Source organism: Pituophis catenifer, unplaced genomic scaffold (assembly GCF_029215685.1).
Source record: "Pituophis catenifer annectens isolate HBS135680 unplaced genomic scaffold, rPitCat1.0.hap2 SCAF_4, whole genome shotgun sequence".
NCBI lineage: Eukaryota > Metazoa > Chordata > Lepidosauria > Squamata > Colubridae > Pituophis > Pituophis catenifer.
The window spans coordinates 111032060-111051680 of NW_027256884.1; the positions used below are offsets into that span (position 1 = coordinate 111032060).

General features: G+C 39.5%; 1 protein-coding gene across 2 annotated transcripts in view; it reads right to left on the reverse strand.

The window, feature by feature from the left end:
- Window positions 1-14062, reverse strand: part of ZMYM2 (zinc finger MYM-type containing 2) — an 80314-nt gene extending 66252 nt beyond the window's left edge. Inside the window, exons 1-4 of one of the 2 annotated variants that reach the window (XM_070942845.1) lie at window positions 13932-14062; window positions 2406-2521; window positions 531-1022; window positions 176-269 (exon numbers count right to left, since the gene is read on the reverse strand). In XM_070942845.1, the coding sequence (XP_070798946.1) occupies window positions 176-269; window positions 531-947 (511 nt within the window). In that variant the 5' untranslated portion in view covers window positions 948-1022; window positions 2406-2521; window positions 13932-14062. Of the gene's footprint in view, window positions 1-175; window positions 1023-2405; window positions 2522-13931 lie in introns of both variants that reach the window. The other variant, XM_070942846.1, reaches the window with a different exon arrangement.
- Window positions 14063-19621: the final 5559 nt, after the last annotated feature.

Sequence of the window (19621 nt, forward strand, 5' to 3'; positions counted from 1 at the left end):
TAACTGTTTAAAGCACTTTTATTATAGAAGTGTGATTTAAATTAACCTTTCAAGCAACGTACAATGTTATTTTATAAAATTGCACGAAAATAGTTTCAAAAGAACTTAGAATACAATTTGCTTTATGAGAATTTTCAAGTCTTAGAATAAAAATATACATAAAGATACAACCTACCTGGATTATGATGAGTTGCAGATTCTCCATTCTGAAAGACATCACCAGCTACGTTCATTCTACCGGGATTGAAAGGTCCTACACCAGTCTTGGTCTGTGAAGTTAAAGATGGGGTGTATGTTTGTATATTAACACCAAAATTACTTGACTGCAGTCCGTTAGATACATCTCCCAAGTTGGTATTCTGTAGTGATGTTACATGTGTTATCATTAAGTTCATGTCACGCCCTTCAGTATTTTCTAAACGGCCAACACTCACAGAGCTCATACCTCTTTCTAATGTAGTAACATTAGCTATTTGAATTTCAGAGTCTGGTTCTGTGGTTATTCCACTATTACCTATTCCTGCATTTACCTTACTTCTTGAAAAACTGGATGTTGAGAATTCCATTTCATTGGTTCTGTTTTTACCCTCTGGAAATCTTCTTTCATTGAAACTGGAATCATTTCTCTCTTGTCCCTGATTTGTTTCAATGTCTTCTTCATCATCAATAATAATAGTTTCAGTTATACTTCCCTTCTGAGCGCTCATGTCTTTTGACGGAGCTGATATTTTAGGGTCATTTCCATGTTGCTCTTCATTACTGGATGAATTAAAAACATTTCTGTGGTCTGTTATTAAGGGTGTAGAGATTTGTGGAGGTTGTACAGGTTCAACAAACACAACATCATCATCATCTTCTATGGAGGTACTCTGGAACTTAGATCTAGACACCAGAGAATTAGATGGACCTCCAAAAGAGCTTCCTACATTGGCTAGGCCAGTTGCCATTGTGATAGCCCTTATAAACCAGTCGTAGGGTCAGACAACGCCAATTTTCAGCTACCTTCTGGCCTTCCAGAAAAACTGTTACAAAAAGAGAAAGCAGTTTCACTATAACATCATCTGATTATTTTTTAAATTATTTTTCAAAGTACCATCTTTCTTTTATTAATTTATTTAAATATGTTCTAAATAAAAGAAAGCAAGATGTTATTGAATGACTAAGCCCAGTGCTCTATCATCTCCTCTTGCAAAGCAGGGCTCAATTAAAAAAGCAACTCCTGTAAGCCAGGAACTGAACTGTTTCTCTGAACCAAAGCATAAATTGTAATCTAAGAACTGAGAAAAACCATGACTTTTTAGGATAGCAAAAGCAAGGGATTCTAAGCTCAATTCTAAGCTCTGGAGCTAAGAAATGCGTCCATAGCTGAGCTGAGTTGAAAAAAACTGAAGGAACATCACCAGGGAGGCGGACCTTCAGAAGTTTCAACTCAGTGTCCATAGAGCTTGAGCAGTGGTTCTCAACCTTCCTAATGCTGCGACCCTTTAATACAGTTCCTCATGTTGTGGTGACCCCCAACCATAAAATTATTCCTAAAACCATTGAAAATATGTGTTTTCCGATGGTCTTAGGCGACCCCTGTGAAAGGGTCATTTGACCCCCAAAGGGGTCCCGACCCACAGGTTGAGAACCACTGAGCTAGAGCATAGAATAACCCAGCCTGGCACCTCCCATTTCTACACTATGGAGAATAACTAGTGTTCTAAGGCACTCCTTAGTGGCTTCATGCTAAGGACTAGAACACATAGTTTCCCAGTTCTAGTCCAGTAAATTTAATTACTATATCAAACTGGATTCCATTAAGCTACTTATAATCTAGTAAAACAATTTCTGTATAAATCAGCAATCTGGTAAGTCATAGTAAACATTTTGAAAATTCTGGCTTTTACATAGATATACCATATCTAGACAAGCCAAATTTAGATGGCTACTAGATAGCAGTAAAAGAATGGGAAAAAAAGTCTCACTCCTACTACCTAGTTATCTGTAGTTATCTTTATTTTTGCAACCCAGACATGACAGTTCCTGATTTCATGTGCAACGTATAGCATTTGAAACATAATGTAAGAAGTTTTAAATAAAAATGAAATATCACAGTTCAAATATATTTAGAATTGTAACAAGCTTGACATATTTCCCCTACCCTAACTGCAAAAGATCCAAAGAAACTGAAATTCTGAATAAATTATTATACCTCCCAGTTGAGAAGTGTTTAATTCTTACTCTGGTTAACATAAGTAACTAAGCTCTTTGAACCATTTATTTAAGCTACTGTTTTCAATAAGCTTTTTATGTTCAATCTTTCTTATTACTTAATTAATTTTATATTTAATTCCCCCCATTAACAGACTGCTTGAAGCAGTTAATATTTAAAAAATATTTGTATTTCAAATCCAAATACTTACTTATTCAAAAACATCCAGTAAATTGTAAAGTTAAAGTTTTCCAATGCCTTTTTGATCCTGGAAAATTTGCTTACTTCTCTAGACAAGCTGGAAATGTTTTTTTGAAAATAAGCATCCTGAAATAGATTTAATAAATATTGAGAATGCAAATTTGCCGTGAAAGGTGACAGTAAAGTAATTCAATTTTCAGCCAAAATCCTTAAATTTTAAGGTTTTTCAAATCCTTAAAAACAATTCAAAAGCAAGTTGGCTGTTGAGATGAACAGTATAGTCAAGTTCACCCGCAGCAGAATCTCAGTGAATGTTATAAAAATATTATATCAATATATTTCCCATTGCAAGCAACATTTCCCAAAGTAGATACAGTACTATCTTCCTTTAAGAAGCAGAAGCCACATGATCATATTTTATTTTTCTCAATGTTATCATCAACCATAAATTTCAATGTGGATTTTTTTTTTACTTTCCTTTGAATTAACATCTTAAAAAATGGCTTTTGAAACTTCATGTTGGCCAACATCTGCATATGTTTAAAGATCTAGTAGCAAAAGAAAAGGTACATTTTCTCAGGCCATAAATATTGAGAAAAGAAAATGGTTCATCATCTAAATTAGCCCTGTTAGTTTTACGCAGTATTCTAAGATACTGTTTTTTAAAAATTGAAGAAATTATAGTAAAATATTTTGCAGCTTAGATTATGGCCTTATTTTTATTCTTATTTCTCTACCAAATACTAAAGTTCCACTATTCAAAATATTTCTCTATTTAAAAAAACACAAAAATGTCCATCTTTAGTCTGAAGATGTTCAATGTACAGTACTTCCTATATCTCAAACTCAAATGAACTATTTGAAACAGTAAAAAGTGTTTCTGCTGCACACTTGTTCATATCCTTTCACAACTAAAGTATGGTAATATTAAAAGAAGCAGTAAAGGAAGTATTTTATACTGTTTGGCACCAATTACTTTCACCCTATCCCTTTTAATGCACTTCTATATAAGATTAAGTAAACCAGTGAAGTTACTCTTTAGTATATTTTTTTCTATACAGAGACAAGGAGTCATTGGGAGTTGGGCAGCATATAGAACTTTAATACATTGTTATTATATTCACTAATTAGGTTACAATAATGGCATAGTGACAATTTCTAAAGATAGTATTTAGTCTCACATATTTCAACAAGCTTCTTCAATAATTCATGATCAGGTTTAAAAAAAATCTGCAACATCCACAGGCTGAAAGCATCTATACAATCTAAAAAACAGCAACACTGTGTTCTAGACTATGTTGCTACTATCCTATCTACAAAACATGAAACAAGTAATATTTCCAAACATATCTGAAGATTCATGTATAATAGAACTGGGAACATGGGATATTTCAAATTCCAATTGGGCTATTTTCCATTCATCAGAATGGAATGACAGCAGCAGTATCAATTTAAAAAGCATCCTTAACCCATTCTTACCCAAAAGGCAATTACCACCAATGCACATATTTTGCCAAGCTACTTTACTTAACACATGAGCCATTATAGTTACAAATTATGTGGCACATAATCAAGTTAATGAGCTATCATGTTATTGTGCTGCTAAAATGTGAATTTATATGTATGCTTATGAGTGTATACTTGCCTCCCATATTTTATATACAAATTTGTTTATTTTAGTGCCCATAAAAATGGCTTAAGGCCATCTCTCAACTTTTGATTTATTTAACATTATTTTTATACTTCTTCAGTTTCATGATTTTGGGTGGTATACAAGAATCTTTTCAAAAAAGAATTTTATTAAACATTGTAACAGGCAGATAAAAATTACAAACTTAAAAAAAATAAAAATGTAAAGTACAAAAAAGAAACAGAAGAGAGAGAAAAATTAAGGCAATAGAAAATAAAAATATATAAATGTGTCCCCTTCATCACAAGTATAATTTTAATTATTTATCACCTTCTTAAAATACAATTGGTCTCTTCTTCCCATACCTCATCTCTTATCTAAAAACAACTCCTTAAAAATCTTGTCATTTAGTCCTGATCAGCAAAAGTTCATTAAAGTTTACCTGAGATAATGTATTTATTTGACCAAATAAACCAATTTTATGTCCTTTAACTTTTTACAATCTTGATCTTTAATCTTCAACCTTCAGTAATGTTCTAGAACTTGGATTACATTTTTTCTTTATCTTTTATCATTAATTCTTCAAAAAGTTTAATAAGTGTCTTTTGTAAATTCAATTTGGAAAACGTATCCAGATCATTCTTTTGGTTCGTTAGTTTTATATTTCTTTTAATTACTAAGACATCAGCTAGTATCTTTTCTATGTCCAGTATAGAATATTTTTCCATGTCACTACAACCTCTCATTTTAAAATCCCCTTCCGATCAAGCTGAGACTTGTTTGGCAAAACCTGTTCTTAAAAACAATCTCTAATGGCAGACATGTTTGGAATTCCATTTGGAATTAATAAGTGAAATTTAAGTGTTCCTTTAATTGTAATCTTTAATAACTTCAGATTCCCTCAAACAGCATTATCTTACATGAAGGATTCTTAGAATTAATTTTGAAATCTTATTTCAAAACCATCTGGACCTTTAGTCCATCTATAACTTTTCAAAATCAATTTTCCAATCACATATTTTGCTATTACTCTAAAAGAGTTTTTTTTAAAATCCTTAAGGATTGAAGGAAACTTACTGATGCTATAAAACATATTGTTCCAAAGATTCCAGTTTTTAGCTGAAAAGCAATTAACAAGCAATTTCTAAAAGTGATTAGTAAAAGAAGTATGCAAACTCTGATCCATAAAGGCACCAATCATGGTTTGAGGTAACATGGTTGCTGGTTGCCCTCCGGGTAAGATTCAAGGTGCTGAAGATGACCTATAAAGCCCTACATGGCTTAGGCCCAGGATATTTGTCGGATCATCTGCAACCAGCAACGGCTTCCCATTGCCCGGTGGGTTCTCACAGGGAGGGCCTACTCAGGGTGCCATCGGCTAGACAATGTTGGATGGCAGCCCCCAGAGGTAGAGCTTTCTCTGTGGCCGCGCCCATCCTTTGGAACCAACTCCCCCTGGGGCTCCGGTTGGCCCCTGACCTTCGCACTTTCCACTGCGAACTAAAGACATGGCTGTTTAAATCGCTTAGCCTAGACTGATGGGGTTTGATTATTTTAATGAATTTTAATATAAGTTTAATTGTATTTTAATATGTTTTTATCTGGTTGATTTTAATTGTTATGAGCCGCCCTGAGTCCTATGGAGATAGGGTGGCATACAAATCAAATCAAATCAAATCAATCAATCAGTCAATCAATAAACATGACATCCTTTCATCTCCCTGAGATTAAAATCCCCCATAGACTGCTCTCTTGCAGTATCCTCATGAGGAGAAACTGTCTGGAGCACTTGAGGATAATCAAATCTCCTTGTCCAGAGAAGAATCACAAAAAGCCAATCCAGTCACTGGCTCTTGCCACTTGCTATCTCTCCCTTTTCCATTAGGCCTCAACTGCACTGAACACTCCATAAAAAGCTGATTTTTAGAAGCTTCCTAAAAGCCAGAAGGGCCGAAATGTATTTCTGTGTCAAGATATACCACTGGGCTGCAACCAAAAAAGGCTGGTTATCCTCAGCTCTATTCATTATCTAACTAGCTGATTTGACTCATTTTGGAAAAGGCAACACCTTAAGGCAATGATGGATAACTTTTTTGGCACCAAGTGCCGAAACTGGAGCGCGTGTGCCAGAGCGCCATAACCCGGAAGAGAGGAGTTGGCCAGTGTGCATGCGAGCGACGGCCAGCTGCTCTTCCAGGTTCCGCTGCACATATGCGCGTTGGCCAGCTGCTCTCTTCTGGGTTCCGGCGTGAGCATGCGCGTGTCAGCCAGCTCCTCTTCCGTGAAGACCAGCTGGCTGGTGCACATGCTCATGCCGGAACTCAGAGGAGCAGCTGGCAATGGCGTGCATGCCCACAGAGGGGGTTCTGTGTGCCACCTCTGGCACGCATGCCATAGGTTCACCATCACGGCCTTAAGGTAAGCCAATGTTCTGATGTCTCATAAAAAGCTGAACAAGGTCCCTTTTTTGTACATAATCAGCACATAATACAGGTAGTGCTTGACTATTTGTTTAGCGGCCGAAGTTTTAATGGCACTAAAAAAGTGACTTGACCAGTCCTTGCACATATGACCATCACAGCATCCCCATCGTCATGTGATCAGAAAGTTGGGTGCTTGGCAATTGGCCTGTATATGACAGTTGCGTCCCAAGGTCATGTGATCACCATTTGCAAAGCTTCCCAGCCAGCTTTCAACAAGCAAAGTCAATGGGGAAACTGGATTCACTTAACTGTTGCACACAATAGGCCCAACTGTTGTGTACTATATCCAGATTCTGATAAAGGTCATGTCCAAGAATAACTGATGTTTTCTGTCTGTGTCTGGTGTGGACCTTGACTGAAAAGGATCTAGATAATCTTTTTTCTTTAAAATTTCTATAGCGGATTCCCTACCTATACTCAAAAATATGAACAAAAGAGAAGAGATTGGAGTAAAGGTTATTCATACTGAGAAATGAAAGATGTTCCTTCAAGGCTGGCAATACCCTTCTGTTTTTTAAAAAGTCACTGGTTGCTTCCCAAAGCCATCCCATTGTGCTGGGTAGGGGGCCTGGAAGGATCCCGGATGGGCAAGCATGCAGCCCACAGATGGCAGAGTTCCTATACAAAGGATCTATCCATCTTCTAAAATTTCAAATAATCCCTGTTAATATTGCAGGATTTTGCCCCAGTCACCTTCCCTGATATCAGCCGATTGAATATCCCTGTAGGAATACAAGACATCATTTGCAATTTAGTTAGCTTTAACAAATCCTCTTTGTACATATCAATTTAAATTATTTAACTGCATGTACTTTTAGTTTCTGCTTTGTGTCTGCAACACATTTGTAATATGGCTAATATGCTTATATTGGTAGCCCATTAGGTGTGAGCAGTTTTGCCTGTTGACAGAAAATATACACGTTGTGGTAATATATCAATGAACTCAGCATTTTTGTGGGCTTTGCCTTTAGGTCTATCAAATATTAAGTTTCTTATATTGTTGTTTTGTGATTGACTCTTCCTGACTCTAGAGGAGTCTGAGTTTTAGCATTGTTTTAGTTAAAAGAAGTAAATAAACTAAATATAAATTTAGTCTCAAACTCGAGGCTAGTTGAAAAACTATTTTGCTTAAGCTATACAAGCTCAAGTATTGCTCCAACTCTATCGTATCATTCTATAATTATTGTAAACAGCCTAGAGTCCTAGCGGATTGAGGTGGCATATAAATTTCATAAATTAGTGGATATATAAACAACATGAATTCACAAGCACGTTCAAGTGACTTGAGTGGGCACTGGAACAAAAACAAATAATGTTTATTACATCTTAAAGGGAGATGTCACACTACAAATCCTTCAAATGGAGTGACCAATTCACTGACTCATTCGTGAATTTCTGTTCAAAGAGCAATGGGACAATTAATATTTTTACATATAATTACCACGCTGTCTGGTGACTTTAAACATGAGCGTACTCAAACTAAAGTTTGCTAAAAATATATGTTTATAAATATATGACTATATGTAAATAATTACAGTAAGACTTATAATCAAAATTGGTGGGTGCTTGTAACACGAACATTTGTACGTTACTCTAGAAATAGCTAAAGTTTCAGCTAAACTTTAAATAGTAGACCAACTATTATAACAATAAATCTCATTTTTAAGTTCCTACTTATCCTTGCAACTTTCTGGGTGATCTTTGGCCTGTCACCACCTCTCAGGCTTGTTTATCTAACAGATATGAAGTTTCTTTCTGAACATGAAACAAACAAGTTTCTTGGATGTTCTGCTGAAGTGTTCTTGATTAGCCAAAGCAAAATGCAGAATGCTTGATTGTTCTGGTTTCCCTTAAAACAAAATTTGGGGTATCCTACAGTGATTTTATGGAGGAAGAATTATGCATAAGAATTATGTTTCCTCCCTACTTTCTTCACACCTAGTATGCCTCTTCTTACTGCAATGATCTTGGCAGCTCTCAATATGGCTTAATGAAATGCAAAAAGGACTTGCAAAATGTATTTTTGCTTCATATCCAAAACATACATTTTGAAGTTCTGCACAATCAAGACCCATTTTGATTATTGTCTTGACAGAAAAATATCTGGAGAGGTCTCATAAGGCAAGTAGGGCACGGTTGGAGTGTCTCATCCTCCTCTCCACATGACTCATGTTCCAGTTCACCTGTTCAGCTTCCCAATGATCTCCTTTCTCTCCAGTCAGTATCTTTGTATTCAGGCATGGATAGAGATGGGAAGGCCTGGGAAAAACCTGGAAAATTTTTTTTGGGGGGGGCACACACAGAAAAAAAACTTGTTGTCCCCCAATTTTTCAGGTTTTTTTCCAGGCCTTCCCAGCTCTAGGCATGGCACAGCCAATCAGTTTATTCCTACATCAATCATTGTCATAATTTATCCTAAACCCCATTTCTAATTATATTTAGGGCCATATCTGGAAGAGAACCACCTTGTTTAATTCCATGTATGGATCAAAACTTCTGAAAAGCACATTTCAGTTTGGGCAAGACAATCTGAAAATAGCTGCTCTAATCACTGCTTATCCATAGTACCTATAAGAGTGAAACAGTGTTATCTTGCCCACTTTCAACAAGGACAATCAATTACAACTGACAAACTCTTTTGAGTTATAGGCAGAAATTTTTCTTCTATCACCTGATCCTTGTCTAATTAAAATTAAAGGCAATATGTGGTGCCTTAAAGACTAAAAGTATTTTTATTAAATTTATAGATCATCCATCTCACTCTGTAATATGAGTGTTAAGACTACCCTTTTTAAAACTAAAGCTCATATTAGCAAATAAATTAACTGTTACTCCAGGTTGTGAGACTGCATGTGTGCCAGTAGTGGGTTTCAAATCCCGGCACTACCGGTTCTCTATCGGTAGCGCGCGGGCATGCACACTTGCTTCGCTAGCATTCTGCGCATGTGCAGAGCGTTTTAGATGTCGGGGTGGGTGGGCGGAGCCTCCCGCCGCTGCCACTACCAATTCGCCTGAACCAGGAGCAACCCACCACTGATGTGTGCAAAGGTGGACTATAAGCAGGATTAGGAATAACTCAAATTGAAGAAACAGAGTACATGTAGTCCTCAACATATGACCACAATTGGGATCAGAATTTTGGTCACTAATCGCAATTAAGTGAATCACAAATTTGTTAAGCAAATCCATGTTCCCCCATTGACTTTGTCAGAAGCTGACTGGGAAGAACACAAATCATGATCATGTGACTGCAAGACAATGTAACCTCCATAAATGCAAGCTAGCTGCCAAGATCATTGAATCGTGTAGCTGTGAGGGTGGTTCAATGATTAAAGCTTCAAGGAAATGTCGTAAGTTATTTTTTCAGCACTGTCGTGGCTCCAAACCACCATTAAAGAAGTGGTTGTAAGGCAAGAATCAACTGTTTATAGATTCAGGTGCTATATAGTTATATTGATTTTTGTTCACGTCTGTCTGGGGTTTATTTATCTTTATATGAGAACTAGGAATTCTGCTTTATTCCTTTTCTATTAAGCCAAAATCACTTTAAGAATGAATAATTACTTATAATTCTTATATCTTAGAAAAGAGCAAGATAGACTAATTAGTTCACACATGTTGCACAAAATCATTCTGTTTAACTATTCCTTCTGACAGGAAGAACAAAGAATCAACAGTGTACAGCATAAATTCTCAAGTGAGAATCAAAGTTTTATTTTGAAACAAATAACCTGCCTTAAAAAATAAGTAAAATGTGGACATGAGTTTTATTTTTACATGTACAAGAAGTCAGAAGAGATTTTCTATGAAACTTTTATGTTGCCTGGCATTCACTCAACTTTTGAAGAGAATTAGTAGAATAACACTACTGTAAATATAAAACCTGTTCTTAAGATATTCAGGATCTCCAGTAGACCCATGCTTGATTTCTGCATAAACATATCCATTTGGTTTCAATACTCTATGTGAAAATGCCAAATGTTACCAGAAACTTAAAGCTAATTTTAAATACAAAGATACATACAACTTAAATTGTTGGATTGTTTAATGGCTTACTGAAGAAACCAAAACCAACAAATCAACAAATCAAGTGATTATTTAGTACAATGCAAACAGCACCAACCTATGTGTGCTTTCAGTTAAATATTCAATTGAACGTTTTATATGACCAACTAATTTTTGAAAGCTATTTCTATTCAAGAAGTTCCCATAATATAATGGAATGAAAGAATAACCAAACCAAAGATATGAATCACATGTCAGCTTCTACACTCATATTCAAACAAAAATAAGGAAATTTTCACTCTCCATCTGGTATCACATAGTGGTTTTAAAGGACGAGTACATTGCAGGCAGACTTGTATACATGCTAAACTCCTTTGCCCACTTGTAACTATTATATAAGTAGACCTCAATAAGACTTTCATGTTTTCTAGTTTAAGTAATATGCAAAATTTCTTTAGAACTGACTGAATTTTATTTCCTGTATTTATCCAATATTTCCATGTTTTCTCAACTTTCCTAATTAGCAAACCATAATTTTTCAAAACAGCATTAATTCTTATTGGAATTAACAAATTAAATGTCTTAATTTCAAGGTTTATCCATTGATACTGAATAAACAAATTGGTCAGACTCACACAACATACTAAGGTATATACCACTGTTGAAAAATAGAAAAACTGGCTTTGTATGGCACACTAAAAAAATAAACTATTAGGCATGAAAGTGCTTCTTCCCACTTTTATTTTGAATATTTCTATTCTTTTGACATAGCTGAGGGTTTTTTTAATCCTAGGGTTGCAACAGCTATTTTTTAATGGTCCACTTTGGAGCATGGGGAGAGCAAAATAAACAACAGTGCTAGTAAAAGTAACTCATCCTTTGTTATATTGCTAAAAATACGCAGATTTAAGAGTAAGAAATTCAGATTAAGAAAAGATTAAGATTAACAAAAAGTCAAGCAGGATCTTGGCCTAATATGTAATTGAACTATAACAATAACATGTACATTAATCTTTGTATGATTTCACATTAGCATTAAAGATAAATGTTCTATCTAAATTTAGAGGCTTTTTTTTTATTAAGATAGATTTACCATCTAACCTGTATGCCCATGAAATTATTTTGCACATCTATAACTGTAAAATTATTCTGATGGTTTTTAAGAATCAGCTTCGTACGGTCTTATTTATAAACCATTTAGTTAAATATAAAACCAATTTTAAACTCTCCAACCCACTTCTCTCAGTATCATTCCACTGAATTATGGTTCTAGATACTGGAATGTCACTAGTGGTTTCTTTAGGGAGTATTAAATAAACCTCCATGTAGACTACGTTGAAAACTACTGTTGTTTTCAGTATCAGGCAATAGGCCTGTAGTTGTTTCCATTAGGGGGCCTTTGCCAAGTAACTTTGACATTTAGGGATTCCAAACTCTTCCTAGTAAGGTGAAGGGAACCGGACCAGTAAAAGTAAAGTTTTCAGAATGCAAGAAGAAACTTACTGTACAAAGGTTTTACTCAAAGAAAGCAACTGCATTCATCTTGAAAATATGAGACACAACTGAACACAACAGCCCACAGGCTTCTCAAACAACCTCAAAAGGTTTCAAGGGAAAATAGGCCGACACAGATAGATGTTTTCAAGTATGAACCACTACAACTTGAATAATAATAATAACCACCTATGGTTTGATCTTCCCATCTCCAATACCAAGCAAATCCATTTGGAAAAGAGGGGGAAAAATTGTGGGATCCAAACACAGAGAATGACGACTAAAAGCACGCCCTTCACCCCAAAGCGGGTTCTCTCTTAAAAGTCCTCTCCTTGCTTACCTGCCAAATAGGGTCAGATAAGGTTGTGGGGGATTCAAGAGTTGGGGTGGAAATCGTTTAAATCAGAGTGAAAAAAGGTGTCACTTGAATGTACGCTCCAAAACTCTAGGGGGCACTCGAAAGATACCCACCCCCTCGATGGGCAAGGCAGGAGCAGCGGCAGGAGCCCGTCTTCTGCTTGCCAGTGTTGGTATTGCAGGAGCGATGTCTGCAGCAACAGAGCCCACCCCGCGGGGGTGGAGTCGCCTCCCGGCCATTACCGGGGCTTTGCTCTAGGGCAGCAGCAGCTGCTGCACCCAACCATCTCTCCCCCGCGCCCCCCCCCCAACATACCCTGAGAGGCACCTCCTCTTTTATCTCCACCCACCCACCCCCAGCCCTCGTGCCAAAAATGGGTGCTCTACCTCCGCCTCCCGAGGCAGGAAAACATATATAAATAGCACTCACAATGGGAGCTCCTTCGCCTTGCTGGGCTCTGCCAAGGCTGCGCCAAACTGGCCCGCAGCCTAGGGGAAAAGAGGTGCTGGTCAAGGGGAAAGAGAAGAAAAGAGGGGGGGAGAAGGCATCTACAGGGGGTGCCTCCCCATCTTTCCCCTCCAGGAGACGCCCTTCCCAATGGGCAAGAGACGGAGTGGCCACCGCTGCTTTGGAGTTGGTACCCAGCGCCCCTCTAGATGCCCTTCCCAAAGGGATACTGGAGCCTCTTGGCCCACGGACGGCGCTTCATGGATGCCCCCTTCTCACACCCACCAGGGGTCGGGAGGGGGGGGTCTTCCCTCCTCGGACGCGACTCCCCCAACGGGCAACAAACAGGAGTTTCTGCTGTTGGCGTGAGACTGTGGAGCCCCGACCCAGACCTTCCAACCTTCTTCCCCTCCGTGTGTTCAAAACTCTCGGGAGCGAGTCCAAACTCGCTTCCCTTCCCACCCACCCCCCTTTTTCCCGTCCCCGCCGCTCGAGAGCCGAAAATCTGCCCTCCCCTCCCAATCCCGCTTTCTGCCAATTGCCCCGGGAGTTGCGCTCGGCCCCCTGCAGTCTGCTAGCAGCACTGCCGCCTCCAGTCGGCCGCCATTAAAGAGACCCAGCTAAACAATACGGGAGGGGAGAAAGAAGGATCCGCGGGGCGCAATTACCGACTCTTCCCCGTCCGTTCCCCCTCCCGAGGGAAGAAGGAACCGCGATGAGACGGGGAACAAACGCCCCCCCCCGCATCGCCCCCAGGAGGCAGTTGGAAATAAAGCCGGGCGGAGAGACATGGCGCCCCCCCACTGCACACGCACGCACCCAGATACCCCACGGCAGTCCTCTCCGCATGTCTGCCCAAGCGCCTGTCTCGCGTCGTAACGGGGCTGCCGCCCTCCCGGTTCTTACCCGCCACTGACCCTTTCTTGCCTTCCTAATTCTACTGGCGGGAAAGGGGAGGGGGGGAACGGACAGCAGCCGCCGCCGCCGTCAGAACACCACGCAGCGGGGTATTTAGCCCGGGTTGTTCCCGAGACGCGGCTGGTCTGCTCTCCTGTCCCCACCCTGAAAGGGCAGCTGGGCTTCAAGCCAGTTCGTCTAACCCGGCTCCGCTGTTTCTACCTCGACCCCCGTTCCTCTGATCCCCTCGCCGAGCTCGGCCAAAGTCGCGCCCGCCCGCCTGCGGGTAAAACGCACCCTCCGCGGCTCCGCCAACGCTTCCTCAACTCTATCTCGGTCCAGTCCCGGGCTAAACGCTGCTGCTGGCGAAGGGGAGGAGGAGGGACAAAAACCTAACCATCCGAGCCCGGGGAAAGGCCGCCTAGTGTTCCCGCCCATTGGCTTTCCCAGAGGGAGGGCTTTGGTGTCAGGCAAAACCATTGGAGAAACTGCCCGTCTATCGTTGGTCTCCGTCGCTGGTTGCGTGAAGGTTCTGTCAATTAGCTGCCCGCACACGCCTCCCGTCCCTCCTCCTTTGGTTCCACCAGGTTAAAGAAAACCCGAATTGCATTGCCCACCACCAACAGCTGCAGCACCTCTGCTTCTTTCAACTGGATGGGGAAGGTTTGCGATCCCGGTGGTTAGCGTCGCTGCTGAGTAGTTTCATGCAGAAGTTTGTGCTGCCTCTCTTCCCCCTCCCCAGGAAAAGGGCGATGGCTTCCCTTAAGTCCCCATGTCATTTATCAGCCAGGAAGGTGTTTTAGCCCATTAATTTGTTTGCCACGGGGCAATTAATTCCTCTTGCCACAAGGACAAGGGGTAAAAGCAGGGCTTGAACACCAAGCTCTGAGGTGAGGCGGCAAGGACGGATACAGCAATAAAGCCAACGGGTTTTAGACGCTTCTTCTCCCCCCACCCCCACCCCTTGGGCTGTGGATCTGGAACCCTTTCTAAGAGGGGGCAGAATAATAGAAACCAAGTCCCAAATCTAAGAAGGGGGCAGCCTATAAGTCTTCTCCGAGGACAAGGGTCTCTGTTTTCAGGAGGATTCTTTTTCGCGCTCCCAACTATTCCGAGACAAGAAAAGGCGTCTCACAAGCAGCCCAGCACGGCTCCTGGTGGTGATGGTGGTAATGGTTGGTAATGGTGGTGTCCTCCATTTTGTCGGAAGCTGCTGCAGGGAACCTGGGACCCCTTCAAGCCAATATGAGGCTTTGTGAGGCGCTTATTCTTACTGCCTTTGCCTCAGGATCGAGGCAAAGCGCAGAGGGCGCCTTTGGCAATGCTCTACGACTGTTGAATAGGACTGGCCATTGCCAGGGCGGCAAAGGAGAGAGAAAGCCAAGCTCTCCACCCTCCCTCAGCCAAAATGGAGGATGCGCACTTCCCTTGCGTGGTTGATTCCCCCTTCCTTAGCCCTGGGATTGACGCCCGCAACTCAACAACGGGGGCGTCCTCAGGCTTTGGTGTGGTTGGTAAAACCCACGTCGTCTCCCATTTTACTTACACCTCTCCTGATAAAACGGGAGGAAAGAGGCGGGAAAAAAGCACCACCGCCTTTTCTTCCTCGCTCCACCTTGCAGCAATTCCGTACACAAAATATTTATTCCCTGGAGAAAGGCGTGAAGAAAGAAGCTGGGTGAAAGCCACTGGACCCTGTTCCGCCTCGCCTGTACAGGCTTTCGCTCTGCCAGCTCCCTCGGTTACTTGTGAGGCAATAGAGGGAGCAGTTTGTACAGTTCCTAATTCGCTCCTTTGCCCTCCATAACCGGGAATGGACGCTAATTTTCATGCGCCCCAAACGCGACCATTCTTCGCGCAGAACGGCCGCTCCATCAAAATGCGCTGTCAGCCACGCCAACTAAGAGCCAACAAGTCTAGCCAAATATGAGCTGTCGATTTAGCAAATTTGGAAAACTGGTAGAAGAAAGTCTAGAACTCGGATTGTTCACTCAGGTGAAAACTTGAATTTTCACTTGGTAATAATGGGATTAGACGAAACGTAATTTCTTCGCTATTTGAAATGCGGAAGTCCAACTTAAAATAGTACTAAAAAGAATCTATAATTTATTTGGAGATGAATTTTGACTTTTTTTTAAACAGTTGCAGGATACTAGGACCATTTTGGACATTGATTTTTTTAAAAAAATTCAAAACAGTGTTTGACATGCTTACTTGTTAACTATGGTTTGGTTAAGTATTGGTATTCACACAACAGCTGAGACACTAAACCATAAGCTAACCACAGTGTCCTGATCAAGTCAAAGCTACATTTTAGTTTACTGTGTTTTGGTAAGTTAATTTATGATCCAGCACTTTACTTGTTCTCTCTGCATAAAAACACTGAAATAACTTCAAAATGCTAATGTTTTGTTTCAGAATTAATCCGATTTCATTACGTGGACATTTAATCTTTTATTTGGTGAAGTACCAATTATCCAGAATTATTGTGGGAATTTTCGGAGGTGCAATGATTTCTATTGTTAACCCTTGCTCCTAAGTAGATACTTTTAAAAAAAAAATAATTCTTCCACTAATGGGCTAAAAAAATATATCAAAGGAGTAGATGTATTCAAAATGGAAATGGAAAGAAACACTTTCCATGCCAAGTCAACACTAGCTTACAGTGTTGTATGAACTCAGTTTTTTATTTTTAAACCATAGTGAAGGATCCAAATCATGGCTGTTGGAAGAAATGTCCATCTGGGTTCAATTCCAAGTGGCAAGAAAGACACTGGAAACATGGAGGCTGATTTGAAAGATGTTTAATGGTGGACAGGACCACATGGTTTGAGGTCCTGGGCAATCGAGCACATGGGAGAGAGAGGGGGGAGAGAGAGAGAGAGAGAGTTTGAGTCTTGAGTGAAAGCTAAATACTATCATGTCCTGAGGGTGAAGGTCTTTTGTTTTCTAGATAGACTGGCCCAGTCTTTTGTCTTGTTGATAGCCCCAGGAAGACTGGTGCCAACCTATTAACAAAGGTGGGGACTTCTTTCCAAGAGTATGTTTCTCCTTTTTTCATCCATGGAAGTATAATATTCTGCCTTTTTAATATTTCCTAGAATATTTCATTCTTCTAGGAGAAGGGTGGGTGCTAACTTTCTACACTGCCCACAGGCCACATATGATCTTGGAGAGCTAGTAATGTCCCACAAGATAATTAAAAATATATAATAAAAGAACTGTGTTATTTATATGCTATATATATTTTATATGCAGCCCAATACAATTCCTCTTCACTCAATGTGGCCCAGGCAAGCCAAACGTTGGGTGACCATGATCTAAACCATGGATGTCAAAAGTAGCAGCGTCATGTGATGTATCATGACTTTTCCCTCTTCGCTAAATGGGGCATGGGCGTGGCCAGTGTGTGACGCATTTGGCCCATGGGCCGTACGTTTGACAGCCCTGATCTAAACCATAATGAAGGATCTATGAGTTCATACAGCTTACCGGTAGTTAATTATTATGGGTAAGCAAATCTTAGAATTGACAGACTTGGCCTGTGAATTCCAATATTGTAATGTCATTTTGAAAAGATAAATCTGCATAAAAACAAAGTAATCCATACAATAATATATATCTTACTCTTTAAATTGTCTTAAAATAATTTATGCATGTATGATATTGAATAAACTGATCATCCACATTTTGGCCTAGTATGTTGCATAACCTCTATGTTTGGTTAGTTTATGGTTCATTGTATTTTCTGCAAACCAACAAAATAGTGTAATTTAAATAAAATACTTAAAGTATCTAGAGTAAATTACCGTATTTTTTGAAGTATAAGGCGCACCGAAGTATAAGACGCATCTTAGTTTTTGGGGAGGAAAATAAGATAATCCCAGGTATTTGCATTCAGAAATAATGAGCAAATGTAGTTCAGGTAATGTTTCAAATTTTGAAAGAAAAAATGAAAAGGAATTTTACTGGGCAGATAGGCAGAAAGAAGTAGAGGCAATAAACAATTTTACACAAAAGCAATATTAGATTAATTATTATGCCCATACCCCAGCTCATGTAAGTATTATTTACTGATGTAAAGTAAAAATTAAAAGAAACAGCATTTGGCAAATAAAAATAGTAGAGATACTACGGAAGTAGCAGGTTTTGGTTGCTACACAGACCGTGATTAAATTAATTGATTAGGAAATTAATAGAAAATATTTGGTTGTTAAATTTATATAACCCATTTCACCTCAACTGACTGGAAGGTATACAATAAAATCAGGAATTGAAATATTTTACAAACTTATTAAAACAATATGAATGTAATAAGAATAAAACAGACCATGAGAAGAAAGATGTTACTACAATACAACCAGCTTGCTGAAAACTGGAACTCAAGTTTGCTAACACATACACACATTTTGAAGCATTTCTGGAAGGCCATAAGGAATGAGACTAATCTTACCTAAGGAGAGAAGATGTTCCAGAAGATAGGTACTACCATATAGAAAAGGCTTACTTCAGGGGTGAAATTCAGCAGGTCCTGACAGGTTCTGGAGAACCAGTAGCGGAAATTTTGAGCAGTTCGGAGAACCGGCAGTGGAAATTTTGAGTAGAGAACTGGCAAATACAAATACAAAAACAATGTCGGCTGATGGCCCCCAGGAGGAGAGCGTTCTCTGTAGGAGCCCCGACCCTCTGGAATGGATTGCCCACCGAGCTCAGGAGCTCCCGACCTTCTTTCCTTCCGTTGTGAGCTGGAGACGTGGCTCTTCCGTCAACTCAACTGATCCGTTTGGGGGTACACTGTCATAATTTTAAACTGTTTTAATAGGGTTGCTGATTTTAATTTTATTTCATTGTGATTTGTATTGGAATTTGTCATTTTGTAAGCCGCCTTGAGTCCCCAGGGAGAAAGGTGGCATATAAATCGCATAAATAAATAAATAAATAAATAAATAAATAAATAAATAAATAAATAAATAAATACATACATACATACATACATACATACATACATACATACATACATACATACATACATACCACCTCTGGCTGACCCCAGAGTGGGATGGGAATAAATATTGCCAGACCTGGGCAGCCCAAACACCCACACTCACTTTGTCTTGATGGGTTTGAGTCAGACAGTTCCTCCCATTCCAAAACCACACAGTCTCCAACCCTGGGACAACTTTCTCACCTGATGGTGTGAGAAAGTGGGAAAGCAAGGCTTGTGGGGAGTGCCTATGAAAGCACTGCCAATCTTTTTCATATTGCGAGTAATAAGCAGTATGATTTTTTGACTGAAGGGATTCAATTCCGGTCCATTTCACTTTGTATCTGATGCCTAAGATATCAGCGTGAAGTTGATTTTCATCTTTCACTATGTTGAATTTGCCCATGTTCATGTTCATTATGTTCCAGATTCGCACTGCAATTCTGTCTTTGCAGCTTCACATTACATTTTCCTGCATACTGGCGTCAGCAACTAGCATCCCAAAGGCTTTCATCTACTCTTAGATAATTGGTAATCTGAAAAATTCTGTTATTCCTCTATAGCATATTTAGTACCACGGGACCCAAAAAGCCCATCATCCAACACTATATTGTCAGTCATATTAAACTGTCTTTCAAAGTGGTTTTACTAATACAGGAGTGGCTTACCATTACCTTCTCCTGCACAGGATGAAATTATATATCTTTGCTATTGTCACTAAAATGACAATCTGCCTTCAGCATCTTCCTTGTGTCACTGCTGCCCCATGATGTGCCTGCTTGCTTTAGCTGAGCAGGTAGTTTAACTGTCACACTTTGGGAGATCTTGCTTTAAATATATACTTTTGGCATACATTCCAAACATTCTTAACTCATCCCTCACAGGAACATCCTATTCTTTATCACAATAACAGAGCGTAGCAGGGCAA